We start from the raw sequence: 22,673 nt of genomic DNA, 5'->3' as shown, positions 1-22,673 counted from the left end.
AGCCAGTAGCTGGAAAGAACCCAGATGCTCTTCAACAGAGGAATGAATTAAAAAATGTGGTACATCCATCTGCACAGTGGAGTACTACTCAGCTATCACAAACAATGACTTCATAAAATTCATAGGCAAATGGAATGAACTAGAAAATATCATCCTGAATGAGGTAACTCAATCACAGAAAAGCATACTTGGTATGTACTCATCGATAAGTAGCTATTAACCAAAAAGTTCAATTTACCTAACATGTGATCCACAGACCACAGGAAGCTCAAGAAGAAGGATGACCTAAATGAAGATAATCCCACTACTTCTTAAAAGGGGAAAATATCCATTGGAGGAGATATGGAGGCAAAGTTTAGAGCAGCAACTGAAGGAACGGCCATTCATACCCTGGCCCACATGTGGCCCATATATATACAGCTACCAAAACTAGATAAGATTGATCAAGCTAAAAATGCATGCTGAAAGGGACAGGATATAGATCTCTCTTGAGAGACACATCCAGAGCATGCCCAATACAGAGGTCAATGCTAGCAGCAAACCACTGAACTGAGAACAGGACCCCCTTGTGGAAAATTAGAGGAAGAATTGAAAGAGTTGAAGGAGCTTTCAACCCCAGAAGAACAACAATGCCAACCAACTAGAGCTTCCAGGGACTAAACCACTAACAAAAGACTATACATGGACTGACCCAGGGCTCCAACTGCATATGTAGCAGAGAATAGCCTTGTTGGGGCACCAGTGGAAGGGGAAGCCCTTGGTCCTGCCAAGGTTGGACCCCCAGTGCAGGGGAATAGTGGGTGGGGGCAGTAAGGGGTATGGATGGGGGGAATACCCATAAGGGGGTAGGGGGATGGGGACTTATGGACAGGAAACCGGGAAAGGGAATAACATTTGAAATGCAAGTAAAGAAATATATCTAATAAAAAAAGAAGGTAGCGTACTAATGTAAATGAGAAAGTGGCATGTTCTATATTTTGAATCTAGAGTTTAAAACAGAATAAAAACAGAATTGAGACTGCCAATCAAAATGTTAATGAGTATAAAGGTTATTTAAATGATCTTTTTTTATTAATCAGAAGAGCTATTTCTGTGTTTTGCTTTAAAAGTTAATAAACCACTGATAAATGGGCCAAAAAAAAAAGAATGCTAATGTTGCTCTAGAATGTTGGAAAGAAAACTTGCATGCCATTCTCTCTCCATGTTATGAAAATCTTAATGAGTTATAAAAGGAACGTAAATGGTGAGATGCAAATATGACATCTGTGACCTTAAAATTTTAAGACCAAAGGTCAATACACTAAAACCAATGGAGTCTATCAATGTATTGTTCTGCCCTTGGCAACATCAGAAATTGCCAAAGAAAAAATTGTAAAGAACAAAATCTTTGTCTTATAAGGGTTGGCTTAAACCTGTTTTTTGCTCACAACAATTAAAAATATCAGAGTTGGCTGTAGAGATAGTTTGGCAGTCAGAACCTCTGCTTCAGGGTGGGAGAGATTGCTCAGTGGATAAAAGCACTGTCTGCTCTTCCAGAGACCCAAGTTCAATTTCTAGAGCCTACATGGCAGCTCACTGAACGCCAGTTCCAGGTTATCTGACAGTCCCTATAACATACATATGGAAGAAACACCGATGATTATAAAATAAAAAGAAATAAATCATCTCAAACAAGGAGATGAATGAAAATTCAAAATTTCTTTTTTCAAACAGGCACTTGAGGCTCAGAACCAGAGGTGGTTTCAGGTCCAGGGGATCTAAGGCATTCCTCTGACCTCTGAGGGTAGCAGGCATTTTTACAGTGCACTTTCTTACACATTCCTGGAAATATTCATACAAGAACTCATAGATTTGTTGTTAGTAAGGGAAGGCCTAATCAAATAATGTAAAATACCAGGATGAAAAAGGGAGGGATGACAGATGACGACATCATATGAGGACAGAGAGAGGGAGGGAGGGTCATTTTCTTCATGTTATGAGTGACACTCTGCCCATGACGTAGTGCCTGACCAGGCACCCACAACACTATGGAGAGCACTTGTTGAGTGTAAGGTTCTTTTTCAAAAGGGAACATGAAGTTAGAAACAGAGCCTGAAAGAACAGACACAGGACCTGCACATGTCTACATCAGGCCCTCTGTATCTCTTTTATGGCTTCCACTTTAATATTATTGGGATTTGTGAATATATACAAGTGAGTCTCTCATTCTAATTCCTTGTTTGGGGCCCTTTTCTTTTGTTTGTCAGTCTTGTACAACTTTGATGTGTTAGTTTTTGTTTTATTTTATTTATTTTGTTTTATTTTATTTATTTTGTTTTATTATATTTATTGCTTTATAAATATTTATTATTTCATTATCCCAAAGAAGTCTGTTTGTTTCTAATGAGAGACAGAGAGGGAGTGGATCTGAATGGAAGGGAAATTGATTGGAAAAAAAGAAGAAATTGTAGCCAGGATATACTGTGAGAAAAAAAATCAATTTTTATTAAAAAAATAAAAGAAGACTTGAAGTAGAACTTGAGATATACTGGAGAAACTACTCTCTAGAAATGGGGCAAAATGAGTGGTGTATGTATAGTTTAGATTCATTTTTTATAAATGTAAGATTTTCTAAGAATAGAAAACAAAACTTGTTCATTACGTCTCAACTTTATGAGTTAGAACCTTGCTGTGCAGCAGTGCCTGGAATCATAACACTTACTAATACACATGATAACCTTTCACCATACCTTTCACATACTAGTATTACAGTCATGTGGCATTGCCTAATTTTCTACACTTCTTTATATTATTAACTTTTGAATTTCATTAAATTTGGGGTCATACTCAATTCACTCATTAAACTCGTTGTACATCTACTCTCTCAGTTCTACCCACCCAACTTTTGATTGTCTTCTGTTTCCATCATATCCATTCCTCTTCAGAATATGACCTTTTCCACAATGCAGCTAACTTACCAGGGATCCATTTAAAAACTGAATTGTTTTATCATCAATTATCACTTCATATAGCAGCTCTCTCAAAGAAAACAGTGTATTTGTGCCCCATTTCATCTGACTATGCTGGGATATTGTTAGTGTCTTAGTTCATGTTACTTGCTGCATACTGCACCACGAGTAACACAACCAAGGAAGAAAGCATTTATTTGGTTTACAGGTTACATCAATAACCAGGGGACACCAAGGCGGGATGTCAGGACAGGAACCTGATTTCAGCAACTGAAGCAGTTAGAGAAGGTTGGCATATTGGCTTGTTCCACATGACTTGCTCAACATAGTTTTTTATGCTAACCAGACAACCTTTCCAGGGTGAGAACCTCCTCATTGACATAGGAACTACTGTACCAACTATTATTAAGAAAATGCCCTACAAACTTGACTATAGGTATGTTGATGAAAGGATTTTCCCAATTGAGGTTATTCTTCCAAGAATACTCTATCTTCTATCATTTTGACAAAGATCTACCAATAACATGTGGGTTGAATCATGCGCATGACTTGTGAATTCTGTTGCAATCCATGTGGATTAATATCTCTGTCCCTCCTCTGTTTTGTCTGGAAAGCATTGTTTCACTGATATTATCAAATACCTCTGGCTCTAAAACTCTGTTCATCCCATGTTGTATAAAGACACCTAAGCCTTGATGAGAGAGATATGATATGTACATTCTAGTTCTGAGTGAGCATACCAAACTCATATAACTGTACAATGACCAGTTGAGAGTTCCTCTGTTAAGTAACATCCAAGACACTTCTCTGATGGGGGCCAAGACATGCACTGACCTACAGGTATAGCATTAAGTCATCAATAAATGTTTCAATTCTTTGTCCCTTAAGGAGAACATTACTACTAGGTTCCCTTCTAGGACCTATCTGCCCACAGGAAATTAAAACAGTGCTGTAATGAGTTATAAGTTGTGGTCAGGTCCTTAGGTCAAATAAGAATGTAGTTGGTTTCTTCCATAACATTTATGTCACTCTTCAATCAATGGGTATTCATCGTTCAGCCTGTAATTGCTGTATGTGGCAGGGTTGATAGAATAATGTGATTTCTGACTACATTTCTCCACCAATACTGTAGGTAGCACCATTTAAGAAAGTGAAAACTATATTTTCCTCATGAATTTTTCATCATCATTTCTAATACCATCTGTGGACAAATGGGTGACATACAGATTTTGAAAGTAAGTTCTAGTTTGATTTCTGCATTTCTTTGTGTCCAGTATTTAGTGCCTTCAGCCACCAGGTTTTGGAGAATTACTAGCACTGTAGGTAAATAGCCTGTTTGCTTGGGGTTTGGGTGAATTGTGCTTGGAGATTTGTCAAACAGTTAGAAAAAGAAGTTACCTAATCCTGGAACAGAGATTTAAATTATTCAATATGAAGTGTCTACTTGAGGGACTGTCTACCTAATATAGTAGAGGTTTATTAAAGCCCATTTGAAATATGCATGTGAACATATTACAGGATGCCCCAATAGCACTATGTTTCTGTACAGATTTTTAAAAAGATTTCTTCATTTATTATATATAAGTACACTGTAGCTGTCTTCAGATACACCAGAAGAGGGCATCAGATCTCTTTACAGATGGTTGTGAGCCACCATGTGGTTGCTGGGAATTGAACTCGGGACCTCTGGAAGAGCAGTTGGGTGCTCTTAACCGCTGAGCCATCTCTCCAGCCCTCTGTACAGCTTTTTAAAAAATGCTTATTCCTCTCCATATTTTCTTGTCTATTTTTCCTCCACCATTCATGTGTAATTCTTCATGTTCCATGTTCACTCTTAAACTTTTCTAACACCATTCTATCACCTATTTTTAACATGCCATTACAATTACAAATTCCTGATGTTTAAGGTTATTCCACATTATATACGTAATTTTGAATTGGCCAACATAAATTTCACAGTTGAAATCATGGTTGTGAGCTTGCCCTAGGCAAACATAATGTATCTGTACTACCAATGACCGTTTATTCTTTCTTTTTGCTTATTTCCATATATATATAACCTTCTAAATGCTGGTATTTTCATTATTAAAAATATTGTACAATAATAGATTGTTTCTCACACATCTAAGTACATAGTATTTGACTGTGTGAAGACAATCTTACAACAGGTTTGAATATCAATAAAGGTTTAGAACATACTATTATTAGATTTATAAGATGAGGTTTTTGCCTTTCATCATTGAAAATTAAAACTAAGTCCCTAGTATTCTATTATACCTAGAAGAGAGATCAGTGTGGTTTGATCTATTTATTTCTTAATGATTGCTCAAAACATGTCTTTGTTCATTGCATATCCAGATTCCTTCTTTACAGAGCAGATTCTCAGATGTTAACAAAATATACTAGGCTTCTGATAAGAATTCATGAGTACATCAGAAAAGAAGGCACATTATACCTGAAAAAAAGTGGATTTTGGACTAATCCCAAGGTTCAGACAGGAAAGACCAGCTACAGTTAACAAAATTGTCAGAAGTATGTGTTTGGGACAAAAACGGGAAAAGTTCAAATGAAACAACTAATTGGGCAGTTGCAGAACGTGAATGAAATGGTGCTGCTTTTCTGGAAAGATTGGAATCAGCATAATTTTACAAGAGTGAGATAGTAGGGAGAAAAGTATTCTGTAGAAATGCACATAATGAGTCCCTTGTTCTACCCTTGAGTGCCCAATTAGCATCTGACTACAAGATCAAACCAGAACTTAGATTCTCCCAAAATAAACATGAAAACCCTTTCTTAACTTCTGTCCAAACACTCATTAAATTCGATCAAAGCCCTAGACATTATCATTAAGCACCAGAAAGTAAAATTGGAGATTGGCTCAAGGGATAAATGATTTTTCCTTCATCAGAGATATTCCCAAAACACCATGCAGACAAATGCACTGAACCCAGAGGTGACACAGCAATAAACTCTCTGAATGATGTCTTTTCCACATACCTTTTTATTTTATGAGAAGTGAAAGCTGGTCTCTGTTGGGTTACCTTCTCAGCATTGCATGGAGAATAAGAAACCAGTCTGAATTTCCTTGTGTTCTTTCTCATGCAGAGTCACACAGAGAACTTCTTAAATGTAACAGGCTCTATGAGATGTGCTTCTATAGGAGCTGTGCTTTGGAGTTGGCCTTCAGATGAGTATCTTCATCCTGACTCAGAAGGTGGAATTCTTCCATCAATAGACTTCTGCTTAAAATTCTCTTCTCCCTTCTTCAATATACATTGTCTTCTGAAGCCAAAATGAATCATTATTTCCTTTTGGAGGCTGCAGTTGAACTCAAATATGTTCATAATTTGCTGTCATCTCAATGAAATATCTGTTTTCTGTATTGGCATTCAGCAGAAAACAGACTTCAGTGTGACATCTGTATGTGAGATGTTGAATTTTATCTGGTTAATGGAGGCCCTCATGTTCCTTTAGAATACATATAAACAAGTACAGTGCATCAGCTTTCAAAGTGTATAATTGTGATTGTGTTAATAATTTTGGAGGGAAGCTGGATATGATGCAGGTAAGACCCTGGCACGAGAACTTTTAGACCAAAAATTATGATTTGGAAAAATATGAATTAGTGAAACTTGTTTGTAAGTGGGCTTTTCCATTGGGAGGATACATATATAAACCTATGTTAATCTGTGTGATCAAAACACAGGTGCCTTTATCAAAAATATTTGGCATTTTGTTGTGTGGATAAATAGCATAAAAATTTCTCAGAAGGCAACAACTTAATTTTCTACAACTGAATTCAGTTACACAACCTTATTGATTATTATATGTAAGAAAATTTTATTCTTTTATGTTGCATTTATGTTTGCTTTTGTTATACTAATCTCTTTCCTGACTTTATTCAAAGGCAAGAGACCATAGTGTGTTAAAATATGTGTTATTTTGTAGGATATTGAACTACATGACCATAAAGATGTAATTGCAATATAAAATTTATCTTGAGACAGGAGTAATTCAATAAGCATAAAATTTTATTCTAAGTTACTCTTCATGCATTGTTCTCTAGGCAAAGTCCCTGTATTGTGGATAGAATAGTATCTCACTGATCAAGAGAAGAAATTTTCCCAAATCAATTTGAAAGTATGGACAATAGAACAAAGTATTGAACACAGCAGTATTCCATCTAATCATTAGTCTAGCGTTGAGTAAAGCCCTTTCAATGCCTGCTCCTGATAAATCCTTGAAAACCATTGAGGAAGTGGCTCTTCAGATCCTCTTGCTTTGTCAGTTTGGGGTTGGGATTGTGGCCAATATTTTTCTGTTTATCCATAATTTCTCTCCAATCTTAACTGGTTCTCAACAGAGGGCCACACATACGATTTTAACAAACATAGCTGTGGCCAATGCTTTGATTCTCTTTATCACTGTCTTTCCAAACAACATGATGACTTTTGTTCAAAGAAGTCCTCTAACGGACCTCAAATGTAAATTTGAATTCTTCACTCGCCTGGTAGCAAGAAGCACCAACTTGTGTTCCACCTGTGTCCTGAGTATCCAACAGTTTCTTACTCTTGCTCCTGTTCATAGAGGTAAAGTTTTGCTTAGAGCAAATGTCCCAAATTTTGCTACTTACTCTTGTTGCAGTTGTTGGTTCTTCAGTGTTTTAAATAATATCTACATTCCAGTTATAGTCACTGGTCCTCAGATAACAGACAATAACACTGATTCAAAAAGAAAGTTGTTCTGTTCCACTTCTGGATTCACTGTAGGCATTGTCTTCTTGAGGTTTATCCATGATGCCACATTCATTAGCATCATGGTCTGGACCAGTGTCTCCATGGTGCTTCTCCTCCATAGACATCGCCAGCGAATGCAGCACATCCTTACTCCCAATCAGGACACCAGAGGTCAAGCTGAGACAAGAGCAACCCATACTATCCTGATGTTGGTGGTCACATTTGTTAGCTGTTATCTTTTACATTTTATTTGTATCATCTTTCACAACTTTTTTATAGATTCACGTCTCTTTGTGAGGCATGTCAGTGAAGCTTTGATCTTAGGCTTCCCCACAATTTCTCCCTTATTGTTGATCGTCAGAGATCCTAAGGATCCTTGTTCTGTGTTATTCAGCTATTGAAAACTTGAGTCACAAAGAATGTCAGATATAGAAGACAACTTTCTTAATACCATTAAAAATTTTATTCTATAAATATGTGTTCAATGTCTTTTGTAAGAACGTGTATATTGCACACTACTGCTTATTACATCAAGAGTAAAGAGGAAAATTTGCAAAGGCAGTTCATGCTCAGGAGCCTTAAGAGGTTTGTTGTATCAGGACCAAGAAAGCATACCAAGATCCAAACTGGACATCCTCTCCTGAAAGTCCTTGGCAAAGTCTTCACTCTGGGCCATAGTGAAACTGTTTTTCCAAACATCAGAAACACCCAACAGTCAGACAGGAGACAAGAGTAGGCAAAACTGTCATTCTGTCAGTGTCTTCCTTAGTTACAAAATTATTTTCTCAGAAGATTAAAATCAAGCATCCAACCTCAACAGTTTCCTCAAAATGATCACAGACAGTACAGTCCACAAGATAAATATCTCAAGTAGGTATAACTATCAGTGTGATGAAGGTTAAAATCTGAGTGGTGGAACTTACTATTGTGACCAAACAACTGTTTTAGCATTTATTTTGCTTATGTGTACTGGATGTGTATATATTTATGGGGATTTCCTTCCCTTAAGAAAAATTGGTGCCATACCCCTAGAACTGGTGTTACAAACAGAGGTAATCCTACAAATATAGATTCTAAGACTCAAACCCTGATCAAATGTTAATGTGTCCAGGGCTCTAAACTGCTGAGCCATCTCTCCATCCTCCTGAGAAATTTATCTGATTCATTTGACACTTCATTTCCAAATTGGTGGAAAAAATCACTAATAACAGCTATAGTGAATGATCTTTAAATAATAGAATAGGAAACAACAGTTTGTATATTATAATTTGAAGACTAGAATCACACTGAGTTACAAAATTAATGTTGAGGTCTCATATACATTTTCTCAGACTTGGACCACCATTAAAACTGACAGAAATATTTCACCAGTTCTTGATCATGACACTGGCCAGAATAAGAGGCAACAAGATAGTTCAGCATGTAAAGCACTCTCCACTTAGAATAGATCACCTGAGTTCCAGCCCCTGGGTCAAAACAGTGGAGAGAACAAACTCCTACAAGGTGTACTCTGACTTCCTCAAATCTATGCTGGAGCATGTCCACACACAGGAAAGAAATAAAGTATAGGAGAAGACCCGCGTAGAGCACGTTGTTCTTGGCCTCTCCCTGAGCTAGACCAGCCATGGTGGTGGTGAAGACCTTAAATCCTAAAACAGAGGTAGCCCGAGAGCAGGCAGCACTGGTGGTGAACAGTAGTTCAGCATTGGTCCTGTAGGATGTTCTGAGGACCAACTTGAGCCTAAAGACACCATGAAGAAGCTTGTATCTGGTGCCGAAGACATCAAACTTACTAAAGATGGCAATGTTATTCATGAAATGCAAATTCAACACCCAACAGCCTCTTTGATCCAAAAGTGGCTACAGCCCAGGATGGCATAACTGGTGATGGCACTATATCCAATGTCCTCATCATCAGGGAGCTGCTCAAACAAATGGACCTATATGTTTCTGAAGGTCTTCATCCCAGAATAATATCTGAAGGTTTTGAAGCTGCAAAGGAAAAAGCACTCCAGTTTTTGGAACAAGTTAAAGTAAGCAAAGAGATTGACAGAGAAACACTCATCGATATGGCCAGGGCATCTCTGCTGAAGTTCATGCTGAACTTGCTGTCTTGACAGAGGCTGTGGTGGACTCCATTTTGGCCATTAGGGAAGAAGATGAGCCCATTGACCTCTTCATGTAGAGATCATGAAGATGAACCATAAATCTGAAAGTGATACAGCTGAATCAGAAGGCTCGTTTTGGATCATGGGGTGTGGCATCCTGATATGAAGAAAAGAGTAGAAAGTGCCTACATGCTCACATGCAACGTGTCCTTGGAGTATGAGAAGACAGAAGGGAATTCTGGGTCTTTTACCAGAGAGAAACTAGTAAAGACTGAAGGAAAATTCATTGAAGATAGAGTTAAAAGAAATCATAGAACTGAAAGAGAAAGTTTGTGGTGATTCAGATAAAGGATTTGTTGTTATTAATCAAAAGGGGATTGACCCCTTTTCTTTAGATGCCCTTCCGAAAGAAGGTATCATAGCTCTATGTAGAGCCAAGATGAGAAACATGGAAAGGCTGACACTTGTGGAGGGTTAGCTATGAACTTGTCTGTTGACCTGAATCCTGACTGTTTGGGACATGCAGGTCTTGTCTATGAGTATACACTGGGTGAGGAAAAGTTCACCGTTATTAAGATATGTGACAATCTCCAGTCTGTCACTTTACTGGCTGAAGGACCAAATAAGCACACACTGACTCAGATCAAGGATGCAATCAGAGATGGCTTGAGGGCTATCATAATGTTATTGATGATGGCTGTGCTGTCGTGGATGCAGGTGAAGTAGAAGTGGCATTGGCAGAGGCTCTGATTAAATACAAGCCCAGTGTGAAGGGCAGAGCTCAACTTGGGGTCCAGACATTTTTAGATGCCTTGCACATCATTCCCAAGGTTCTTGTGCAGAAATCTGGTTTTGACCTTCAGGAAAAAAGAGTTAAAGTTAAAGCTGAACATTCAGAATCCTGTCAGCTTGTAGGGGTGGATCTGAACACAGGTGAGGCGATGGTGGCCATAGAATTGAGTGAGTGGGATAACTACTGTGTAAAGAAGCAGCTGCTTCACTCCTGTACTGTAATCGCCACCAACATTTTCCTGGTTGATGAGATCATGAGTGCTGGGATGTCCTTCTGAAGGGCTGAAGAAGTCTGCCTGTGATGCTACAGAATGTTGTGGGGGATAGTTATTTTTGTCCAAGCTTCAGGTGATTTGGAAAATAATTTTCTCTCCCTGATAGGAGAAAAGGAACAGGATATTTGGCACCTATTCAAATTATAATACTGTAAATTTTTATTGAGCTTTTTTTGCATTTAGTGAACACATTCAAAGCAAGTCTTTTTAAATCCACTGAACAAGATGTTTTTGTTATAGTGATACAAAATTACACAATAAGATAAGCGTTGTTGTCTACCTTGTTCCTTAAGTGTTCTTTGAAATTTTGTAATGGTTTTCTCCTAAATAAGGCATGGTGGTGCATGCATGTAAGCCTAGAACTTTGAAAATAAAGTCAGAGGTTCTGCACCAACTCAGGCTACAGCAAAAAAAAAAAAAAAAAAAAGAAACGAAGTATAGTTTCATAGTGTAATCAGTTCAGTGTAACCTGTATCACTGATCTCTGCCTCTTAATCTGTATATTCCCTTACCTCTAGTCATACCTAAGGGGTAATTTATTAGGTTATATTATCTACTACCCTTATAATACTTATTCCAACCCAATCTCTTCCAACCACCTAATACCTGGTAGTATAGAAAATATGTTAAAGAGGAAAAGGAGTGTAGATGTCTTAAGAATCTTTCAGGCTGAATAGAGTTATTGGGTTCGTTGGGGTAAATTCAATTTCTATCATCACTATATCTCCAACCAGCAGTCCAACAAAACAGCCAAACAGAAGTCAGGCAATAGCAAAATAAGCAAGAGGAACAGCAGCAAGATGAATTGGCAGCAGCAGGCAGAGCAGTAGCCACCACAGGCCCTCTTTGGGATCTCAAATTTATATCCTCTCAAGAGTCCCCAGAAATCCAAACTAAAACTATCTGCTTCTGGAAAAAAATCATTCCCCTCCTAAAGCATAAGACACCAACAGTGGCTGTGGGCAATCTGAAACAGCCCCATACCCCACATCTGGGATTAAAACAAAATCATATTTGCATAACTGGGTTTCTCAAGAAATGAAAATCATCACTGTATGTACAGATAACGTGCTACACAATGATCTCCCTGATGCTCACATATTTCAATTGTAATCATGCCAGCATGACCAAACACTTTGGCCCCTAGATACAGGAATCTGTTCTTCATCTCTGCTAATTTGCCAATTGATCATATGAAATAAATAGAGCCACACTCTGATTCTATTTGGTGTTGATTTGACTGACACATTGCAAAACCCATGAATAACAACCAGAATGCTACAGGCTAAGAAAGAATTTTCGTTCTGCATATAGATTAATCTAGTAGATAATTTTTGGGGACATAAGATATACAGTAAACACTAGTGATGATCATATGTGGCCAGAGTGTCTCTTTTAATCCCACAACTCTTAAAACTCGAGGTATCATTTAAGTAAAATTTCTTATGAACAAGGAAAGGCCACTTAGACAATATAGAAATACAAAGCAGGAGTGAAGAACGTATTTAATGTACTGGCAACAGCTTTTGGGTTTTGGGGATAGCCCCCATGCCAGTTGATTGGACCCATGTGAAGACCAAGGTTCACAATGCTACATATGTTCAGAGAGGCCTAATTATGGCCGGTTTATGTTCTTTACAGGGTGATTCAGAATCTAAGAGCCCCAAGGGTTCAGGTTAGTTGATTCTATTGGTCTTTCTGTTGACTTACCCTCTCCTTTGGAGCCAGCAATCCATTCTCCATTTCTCTCTTAAGAGTCCCTAAGTTCCATCCATTGTTTGTGGGTGTCTGTCTTGTCCAAGAGATGCAACCCACCTGACAAACCCCTGACAATTGCAGATTTCCATTCGTTTTCATGGCCATCTATCCATCTGCCCTGTCTTCCCCACACCTAATGCTGAACCCTCCATCCCCTCTTTCAGCAGGGTCCCTCCCTTCATTTGCCTCTTATTCCTCTTTCTAACTGAGAATCAATCATGCTAGATTTTTGCCTTCCTTCTTGCTTAGCTTCTTTGTGTCTGTGGAATGTCACAGGAGTATCCTGTATTTTACGACTAATATCCACTGATAAGTGAGTACCTACCTGCATTGCTGGTGGAAGTGCAATAGTGCACAACTATTTTGGAAATCAATTTGAAAGGTTCTCAGGAAACTGGGAGTAGTTGTAAATCAAGACCTAGCTATACATCTCCTGGACATATACCCAAAAGATGTGCCAACATCCCACAAAGATATTTTTTCCTTTACATTTTTATTGGATATTTTTTAATTAATTAAATTTTTTCTCCATCTTTTTTAACTTGGGTATTTCTTATTTCGATTGTTATTCCCTTTCCTGGTTTCAGGCCAACATCCCCCTAAGCCCTCCTCCCCCCTTCTCTATGGGTGTTCCCCTCCCCATCCTCCCCTTATTACTGCCCCCCCCCAACAATCCCATTCACTGGGGGTTCAACTTTGCAGGACCAAGGGATTCCCCTTCCACTGGTGCCCTTACTAGGCTATTCATTGCTACCTATGAGGTTGGAGCCCAGGGTCAGTCCATGTATAGTCTTTGGGTAGTGGCTTAGTCCCTGGAAGCTCTGGTTGGTTTGCATTGTTGTTCATATGGGGTCTCAAGCCCCTTCAAGCTCTTTCAGTCCTTTCTTTGATTCCTTCAACGGGGATTCCATTCTCAGTTCAGTGGTTTGGTGTTGGCATTCGCCTATGTATTTACTGTATTCTGGCTGTGTCTCTCAGGAGAGATCTACATCCAGTTCCTGTCAGCCTGCATTTCTTTGCTTCATCCATCTTATCTAGTTTGGTGGCTGTATATGTATGGGCCACATGTGGGACAAGCTCTGAATGGGTGTTCCTTCTGCTTCTGTTCTACACTTTGCCTCCCTATTCCCTCCCAAGGGTATTCTTGTTCCCTCTTTAAAGAAGGAGTGCTCTCTCCTCCAGCCAAGCAAGATGGCCAAAGGAAAGAAGGTCAAGGGGAAGAAGGTGGACCCGGCCTCCACCGTGGTCAAAACAAGAGCCAAAAAAGTGGTCAATCCTTTGTTTGAGAAAAGGCCTAAGAACTTCGGCATTGGCAGGACATCCAGCCCAAAGGAGTTCTCCTATGCTTCATTAAATGGCCCCACTACATAAGGCTGCAGCGGCAAAGAGCCATCCTCTATAAGTGGCTCAAAGTAACTCCTGCCATCAACCAGGTCACCCAGGCCCTGGAGAGGCAAACAGCGACTCAGCTGCTTAAGCTTGCCCACAAGTACAGGCCAGAGACAAAGCAGGAGAAGAAGCAGAGGATGCTGGCCGGCGCTGAGAAGAAAACTGCTGGCAAAGGGGACGTCCCAACTAAAAGACTGCCTGTCTTCTGAGCAGGGGTCAATACAGTCACCACCTTGGTGGAGAACAAAAAGGCTCAGCTGGTGGTGATTGCCGATGATGTAGACCCCATAGAGCTGGTGGTTTTCCTCCCTGCCCTTAGTCGAAAGATGGGGGTGCCCTACTGCATCACCAAGGGAAAGGCCAGGCTGGGGTGCCTGGTCCGCAGGAAGACATGCACCACTGTTGCCTTCACACAGGCTAACTCGGAAGACAAGGGTGCTCTAGCTAAGCTGGTGGAAGCTGTCAGGACCAATTATAATGACAGATATGACGAGATCCACCGCCACTGGGCAGGCAACATCCTGGGTCCTAAGTCTGTGGCTCGCATTGCCAAGCTGGAAAAGGCAAAGGCTAAAGAACTCGCCACTAAGCTGGGTTAAATGTACACTTAAGTTTTCTGTACATAAATATAATTACAAAAAAAAGGAGTGCACCCAAATCCCATGGGAGGGAAAGCTAGACCTTCAGAGGGGCAGACATGCCTGGGAAGCCACAAAGATACTTGATCAAGTATGTTTATAGCAGCTTTATTCATAATAGCCAGAAACTGGAAACAACCTAGCTGTTCCTCACCTGAGGAAAATGAAGAGCAAGTAGTACATCTACACAATGCAACACTATTCAGCTATTAAAAAGCAAGGCATTATGAATTTTGCAGAGAGATGGATGGAACTTGAGAATATCGTCATGAGTGAGGTAACCCAGTCCAAAAAAGACATTCATGGTTTTTTTTTCATTTTTTGAGACAGGATAAACAGTGTACCTTCAGTTGTCATTCAACTGACTCACTAAGCCAGACTGGCTGACTGACGAGCCACCTGCCTCTGCTTCTCCCTCCATAGTGATGAAATTCAATAAATGCATGAGAAATCACTGCCATACTCCAACTGATGTATTTGTACAAAATTGACATCTATATACTCAGCAATGATATACTCACCTTTTCTCAGTGGTGGTGTACAGACTGCTATGCCATTTATATTCTCTCTCTCTCTCTCTCTCTCTCTCTCTCTCTCTCTCTCTCTATCTCTCTCTTAGTTGAGTATTCTTCTGTCCTTTGACTGAAAAGGATCTGAGAATGAATTTCACTGTGGATGAATTCAACTCAGATTCTGTTTTGGCTTCAAATATTTGCAGAGTAGTTGACACATATTTTGCACACTTTCACTTGTGTTATTTTAGGGTGGTTAGGTATAAAGGAGTATTAAAACCTAGTGCTTAAGTTCTTGAAGAATTTAGGTGCTTCCAGGCTAATTGGGTTTCAATGCTTCTTGCCTATATGACCCTTGCCAACCCTTAAAGCTTTCAACCAAACCCAAGTGTCCACAGATAAAATGGATGTGATATAGTAACTAGTTCATACATCTGTTTTCTTTGCCTTTGGGTTTTTATTTTTGAATGTACATGTCAGTTTCTGACTACTAATCTTTACACATGAATGCAGTGCCTAAGAAGGTCAGAAGGGTGAGTTGAATCTTGTGGTGCTAGAGTCACAGATAGCTCTCAGCCAACTAACATTGGAAACCAAACCCGGGTCATCTAGAAGAGTAATACATGTCCTTAGCAGCTGGGCTATCTCCCTATCCTCAAGAATTTGGTACTCAGTAAGACGGCAATAGGTCTTTCTCATTACTCTTGGGCATATACCTAAAGGACATTTTATCCTAATACAAAGACATTGCTCAACCATGTATCATGTACATGGAGGGATCCATGGCACCAGAGACATAAGTAGCAGAGAACAGCCTTGTCTGACATCAATGGGAGGGGAGGTCCTTGGTTCTATTGATGTTTGATGTCCCAGGATAGGGGGATGGTTGAGGAGCCGGGCAGGAGAGGATGGGTAGGTGAGGGACTCATAGTGGCAAAAGGGAGGGAGGAGAGGGAGGTTGTGGGATGGGGGACTTGTGGAGGGGTAATCTGGAAGATGTACATTTGAGATGTAAATAAATAGAATGGTTAATTAAAAAAGAAGAAAAGAGGCATCATGAAGTTTGTAGTCAAATGATTAGAGTTAAAAAAAATTATCCTGAGTGAGGTTGTAAGACCCCGACTCTCAGTCAGTGGTACTTACTTCAAGATGCCCCGAAGACACCAAGAAACAGATAGATGCAAAAGCAGGAGGTTTATCTTCCAGCACAATGGCATCGACCCTCAATCAGTCCTTCAAGGCAAGTGACTAGAAGGCAACCCTGAATGTCTATTACAAGCAGTTTTTATACTTTTTAGGGGCACAGGTGACATCAGCAAGGTTACAGTTCAAACTTATTGGCTAAGCATATTGTCCTTTAAATCTATTGGCTAAGAAGCATCAGTCAGTATATTCAGAGAATTTTCTACTCCAGAATGTTCCTGTAAGTGGAGAATGGAACTTGGCCTAGCCTTAACCCAAGGCGAAAAGCTGGAACCTATCCTAGATTTGACTGGAGGCAGGTGAGTATATGGCTGGTGAAAGATCCTCGGGTCCTTCAAGGTAATCAAGACATAGAAAGATAAATATGGTATGTATTCACTTATACTTGCACAGTAGGCATTAAATAAATGATAAGCTACAAAGGAGATTGGTATATAGAAATGATCTATTGAGAAACACATGGATTTCCATTGAATGGAAGGGGGAAATAGCTATTCTGATCATCTACGGTTGTGGGGGAGTTGGAACAGGACCAGGAGTGCAAGGGACCATAGGGTTGAGAGAGGGCATTTGGGGAGAGAGAGCTAGAATTGTGTGGATGCATATGAAAGATGTTATGAAAACTTATGGCCGTGAAAATTTACTAACATATATGAAAATGATCCTACTGAAGTTTTCTATTAGGTGAGGATATAGAAGACCCAACTGACCAACTCTTATCATAAAACAAGTATAGGGACTCTATTGCGTTCAATGGAATTGTTGGTCAAAGTTGTCCCACAGAAATAAGTGCCTATATATCCCAGGCTATTGTTAAGACAATGGTTTGTTCTCCATAAACTGAAAGTGGGATACCCTTACCTAGGACAACACCCATATACTCATTCAAAATGGAGAAATTGAGCTAATGGAGCCTTCATTCCTATATCAAGTGTCTTTCGTATGGAAAAGTACTCGCAGGAGACATAAACACCAACTCAGCCACAAAACTTTTGGCCTACAATCTGTCCTGCATAAAAGATATGTTAGTTCAATGGTGGCACAGAACTCATGGGAGTAGCCAACTAATGTCTGATTTGTCATAAGGTCCCACAACTCAGACAGAACACATACTCAAGCATTGTCAGGTGACCAAAACCAGAAACCAGATAGTGTACCTGCCTATGGTAAGATCAAATACAACATGTTAAAAGAAAAGCATTGATAAAATGACTTCTAATGATATTTGCTATACTCAGAGATTAGTGTATTATTCAGTTATAATCAAAGAAGATTCTTCCTATGGCAGACAGAAACAGATGCAGAGATTCACAGCCAGACATCATGTGAATGGAGAGTCCTTAGAACACGCAGCTCTAAGTCAGATGTCTTCATCAAATCCCACCTCTCATAGCTCTGAAGAAGAGGAGTCCAGAGTATAAGAGCCATGGGAATGAAGCACACTAGGAGAACTAGACCCACTAAATCAACTGAGCAAACTGTATATGAGTACACAGAGACTGAAATATCAAGCACAGGGCTCACACGGGTCTGCATCAGATTTCCTGCACATATATTAATGTTTTCAGCTTAGTATTTCTATGGAACACATGAGTGTGGGGATGAATGGGTCTCTGATCACTATACCTTCTCTCAAGGTGCTTTTCCTTCTATTAAGTTGATTAGTCCAATTACAATGTGACCTATATTCTATTTTGTATCACTTGGTTGTTATCTCTTAGAAGGCCATTCTTTTCTTATGAAAGGTAGAAAGAGTGTGGATCTGGAGGGGGTGAAGGACTTGGATGAGTAAGGGGAGGGGAATTGTAATCAAGATATATTGCATGATATCAGAATGTTTTCAATAAAATAAAAATATTTTATTTGATGTGTATGAATATTTGCTTACATATACGTATTTGTACCACATTCATGACTGATACCCTTAGTGGTCTGAAGATGGCAGTGAATCCCTGAGAACTGCAAACACAGATGGCAGTAAATGTCATACAGAACCTAAAGAAGAAAATTCCAGCACATGCTGATATGCCCAGCAAAACTGTCAATGTAGATGGAGAAACCAAGATATTCCATCACAAATTAAAATTTAAACAGTATATTTTCACAAATCGAGCCCTTCCAAAGATAATGGAAGGAAAACTCCAACACAGGAAGAGCAAGTAACCCAAAGAAAAAGCAAGAAATTGATATTCTCACAACAATCCCAAGAGAGCCACACAAACAATTTCAGAAGAAAAATAACAGGAAGAAAAAAATCACTGGTTCCTAACATCTCTTAACATCAATGGACTCGATTCCTCAATAAAAAGAACTAAAATAACAGACTTAATACATAAACAGGACCTATTATTTGGCTGCATACACGAAACACACCTCAGTGGCAAAGACAGACACTACCTCAGAGTAAAACCCTGGCAAAATTCTTTCCAAGCAAACATCCTTAAGAAATAAGTTGGAGTTGCCATAATATTGACAAACATTGACTTTCAATGAAAAGTTATTAAAATAGGCAAGGAAGGATGCTTCATACTCATCAAGGAAAAACACATACCAAGAGGTACTCTCATTTCCAAATATCTATGCCCCAAATGCAAGGGCACCCATATTTGTAAAAAGAAACATTGATAAAGCTCAAAGCATACATTGAACCTCGCACAACAAGAGTGGGAGAATTCACAACATTGGACAGATCATGGATACAAAACTAAGCAGAGGCACAGTGAAACTAACAAAAGTTATGAACAAAATGGATTTAACATCTATCTACAGAGAACTTTATCCTAAAACTAAATAATATACCTTCTTCTCAGCACCTATGATAACTTCTTCAAAAATGATCATATAATCAGACATACTATCAGATCACTACAGACTAAAGCTGGTCTTTAATAACAACAAAAGCAACAGAAAGTCCACATACACCAGGAAGCCTAACAACACTCAACTGAATGATAACATAACAGGGAGGAAATAGAGAAAGAAATTAGAATTTATCCAAAATTAAGGCACAACGTACATAAAGCTATGGGACACAATGAAAGCAGTGCTAAGAGGAAAACTCATAGTTCTAAGTGCCTCCATAAAGAAATTGAAGAAAGCATGCACTAACAGCTAGAATGAACACCTGAAAGCTCTGGAACAAAAAGAAGTCAATACACCAAAGAGGAATAGACAGCAGGAAATAATCAAACTCAGGGCTGAAATCGACTGAGTAGAAGCATATAGATGTATACAAAGAATCAACAAAACCAGGAGCTGGTTCTTTGAGAAAATCAACAATAAAGATAAGCCTTTAGCCAGGCTAACCAGAGGACACAGAGACAGTATCCAAACTAACAAAATCAGAAATGAAAAGGGAGACATACCAACAGAAAATGAAGAAATTCAAAAAATCATCAGATACTACTACAAAAGACTATAATCATCACAACTAAAAAATCTGGGTGACATGTTATTCTTTTCTAGGTGTGTCATGAGAGGCTTAGAAACACCTGTAGCTACAAATCATGAAAATCTCACTCCCTTTTCTGACCTCCACAGCAGGGACCATGGAGGTGGTACTGGGACACACATCAAGGCAAATACACAAACCATAACCAAAAAATGCAAACATAGTCACCAAAGTGAAGAGAAACCCTCTTTCAGGATCCAAAGCTCTTGAAGTCCAAATATAATCTCTTAGCAGCATAAATTCCCGTTGCTTTCCAACCAACCTACAGGTTTTGTAGTGTAAGAACAGGAGGCAGCGTCACCAGAGCTGTAAGTAGACAGTGGTCTCTTGTGAGCTCAGAGCAAGAACTGAACCAATGGTATCTAGCCATAAACCACTCATTTTTCTCACATTCTCTCTCAAAGGACAGAAAGGAGAATCTTGTTCAGTGGGGCAGTAGAGGACTGGTTCCTCTCAAATTTCTGTCCCCAATGTTGCCCAGTGACCCACTTCTTCCTTCAAGGCCCAATGCTTAAGATCTATAGTTTCTCACAAACCTCACCACCTGGTGGAACAATGTTCAAACACTTGATGCTCAGTGGAACTTTTGATATCCTATATCTAACAAGTACTCATTCCTTGTTAACAAGGAACCCTAAAAATGATAATGGGTTCATCATTGATAATGGGTTCAAAATGATAATGGGCTACAGAGCTTCAGTCCTCCCTCAGTTAATGGACTTTGATATTCACTGAACTAAACAAACAGTGTTCAGCTTTTCATTGAGACCCCAGCACTTATGATAATTTTGTAATTACTCATATCTATACTCAGAGTATTCAATTATGTTTCAAACACATATTGATGGGTACTAAAGGATGGTAGCTATTCATTACATTTGTAGAAGGCAAAAAATACTGTTTGCCATGGTATACCAGTGTTTGAGACTAACACCTGTGGGGCGTAGAAAAAGATGACACTCATTCCATGTTCCACAGTAGGCCTGAGACTTCTCACCAAGCTGAGGATTCAGAGACAGTAACAAGAGCCTTCTCTTTTTCCAAGGCTACAGGAGGTAAGAGAGTTCTATGAGGTGCTAGAGAGACCATTACAATACCAGGCAGTTATTGTTCCTCTTTGGGTTATTTGGCCAACAGAACTCAAGGGTACAGGCTTGATTCATTGATTCAAAATCAGTATTGCTCCCACCTCCTGTGCCTGATAAAACACTAGCTTTTATACCAAATTCGCCCTTCTTAAGGCTGAGATACCCCATGGGATAACAGCTACGGACAGAGAGACACAAAGAAGTGGAGGAGCAAACAATGGTATGTGCCAGAAAGGAAAGTTCTTCAAGGAAGTACAAAAATGGTTCATTTTAGACTTACATTTATTCTGTCCTTGAACTCTTTTCAGTTGCCTACTTCCATAATTAACATCAAAAGAACAGCATCTGAGCATTGCCTTTGGCCCTTGCATGGATTCATGGCTTTTGAACTGCCAGGGAGATCCCAAGATAACCAACTAAGAGGAAGTTTTCTGCTAAAGAACAGAGACACATTGGTGCCCATTCTTAAGGGACCATACCACACTGCCTGTCAGTACTCTGACTAGAAGGACTTGATATAATTGTGCCTATACTTGGAAAGTAAGGGAATATGCAAAACAGGGGAACACTGAGGGACTTGGAAGGTGTGGGCAAGAGAAAAAGTCATCAAGGATTGGAAAGCGATCAAAGTTCTTCATGTACATGTGTGGAAATATTATTGGGAGAATGAGCACATTGTGTAAACTAATATTCCAAAATTGTGAAAGGAATAAAGCCATATAAAAGAGGACATTTTTTAAATAAAAACTCAAAAATCCAAGTAACAAAGAAAATAAAAAATTTCCTAATCATACTTCAAACAAAGAAAGGACAAGAAGAGGGAGTTATTTTAAAACCAGATAACAGATGCTCCAAATGGAAACATAGGAATATAGAAGAAAACTTTGTGTTCAGATTCAACAACTCACAAAGATCCAAGCACAGTGGCTCACCAGCCTAGAAACCCAAGTGCTCTCATTGTAAGGATAGGAGGCAGCCACAGTCAGAGCTGTAGGTGGTTCCTTTTGAGGTCAGAGCTGAAAATTACCAATGGTGACAGAAACCCAGTGGTTTCCTTCACATTCTGTCCTCAAAATAGGAAAGGCTGGTTAGTGGGCATTGGAGTCCTGAGGAAGATGATTACACCCAGTTAGCAGTCTCTAGATCCCCTATGACTAACTTGTATCTGCCAGGCTATATTTCCCAGATTTTCTACAACTGAGTCAAACAGGGCCACATGCCACAGGTCAATGTTCAAATACATGATTCTTTCATGCATAGTTGATATCCAAACTGCAACAAAGACTTGTTCCAATTTAATATTACTAGGTTGAATCATTTGATTTACAACACTTGCAGACTGCTATCCTTTACTGGGTATGCACACTGTATTAGTATACTTTCTCTTTCTGGGATTCAAAACATCACAACCAAATACAACTTGAGGAAGAAAAGGACTTTTCTGCTTTCACTTCCAAATTAGAGCCTACCATGAGTGAAATTAAAGGCAGGAACTTAAGATAGGACTCTTGAGGCAAGAAGAAAAACAGATGCCATGGAAGAAAGCTTCTTAGTGGCTTACTGTCTATGAATGAGCCTGCATATATAGGATCCTTCAGCTGAGAGGAGGAAACTTTGTCAAATTCTCACCAACAATTGTTCATCCATTTTTTTCTCACCAGACCAAAAGTTAAAATCCAGAAGATATTGTGTTGTTATGTTCAAAATGATAGAGGAAAAGAAATTGATCATTGGTCATCCTGGAATTCTCATCCCTGAATGAGAGGCAAACAGGG

At 39.2% G+C, this 22,673-nt stretch overlaps 1 protein-coding gene and 2 pseudogenes across 1 annotated transcript; all 3 read left to right on the top strand.

Annotated features, from left to right (window-relative positions):
* The first annotated feature begins 7,167 nt into the window (after window positions 1-7,167).
* On the top strand, window positions 7,168-8,085 carry LOC116894587 (vomeronasal type-1 receptor 4-like). The gene has a single exon (XM_032896306.1). The coding sequence runs from the start codon at window positions 7,168-7,170 to the stop codon at window positions 8,083-8,085; it is 918 nt and encodes a 305-aa protein (XP_032752197.1).
* Window positions 8,086-9,308: 1,223 nt separating this feature from the next.
* On the top strand, window positions 9,309-10,862 carry LOC116893475 (annotated as a pseudogene).
* A 2,931-nt stretch (window positions 10,863-13,793) lies between these two features.
* LOC116894586 lies at window positions 13,794-14,605 on the top strand (annotated as a pseudogene).
* Window positions 14,606-22,673: the final 8,068 nt, after the last annotated feature.

This window comes from Rattus rattus, chromosome 2 (genome assembly GCF_011064425.1).
Source record: "Rattus rattus isolate New Zealand chromosome 2, Rrattus_CSIRO_v1, whole genome shotgun sequence".
NCBI classification, from domain to species: domain Eukaryota; kingdom Metazoa; phylum Chordata; class Mammalia; order Rodentia; family Muridae; genus Rattus; species Rattus rattus.
This window is presented reverse-complemented; position numbering and strand designations above follow the sequence as displayed.

Excerpts from the sequence above, each read along its gene's own strand:
- LOC116894587 (XM_032896306.1), top strand. The coding sequence starts at position 7,168 with ATGCCTGCTCCTGATAAATCCTTGAAAACCATTGAGGAAGTGGCTCTT.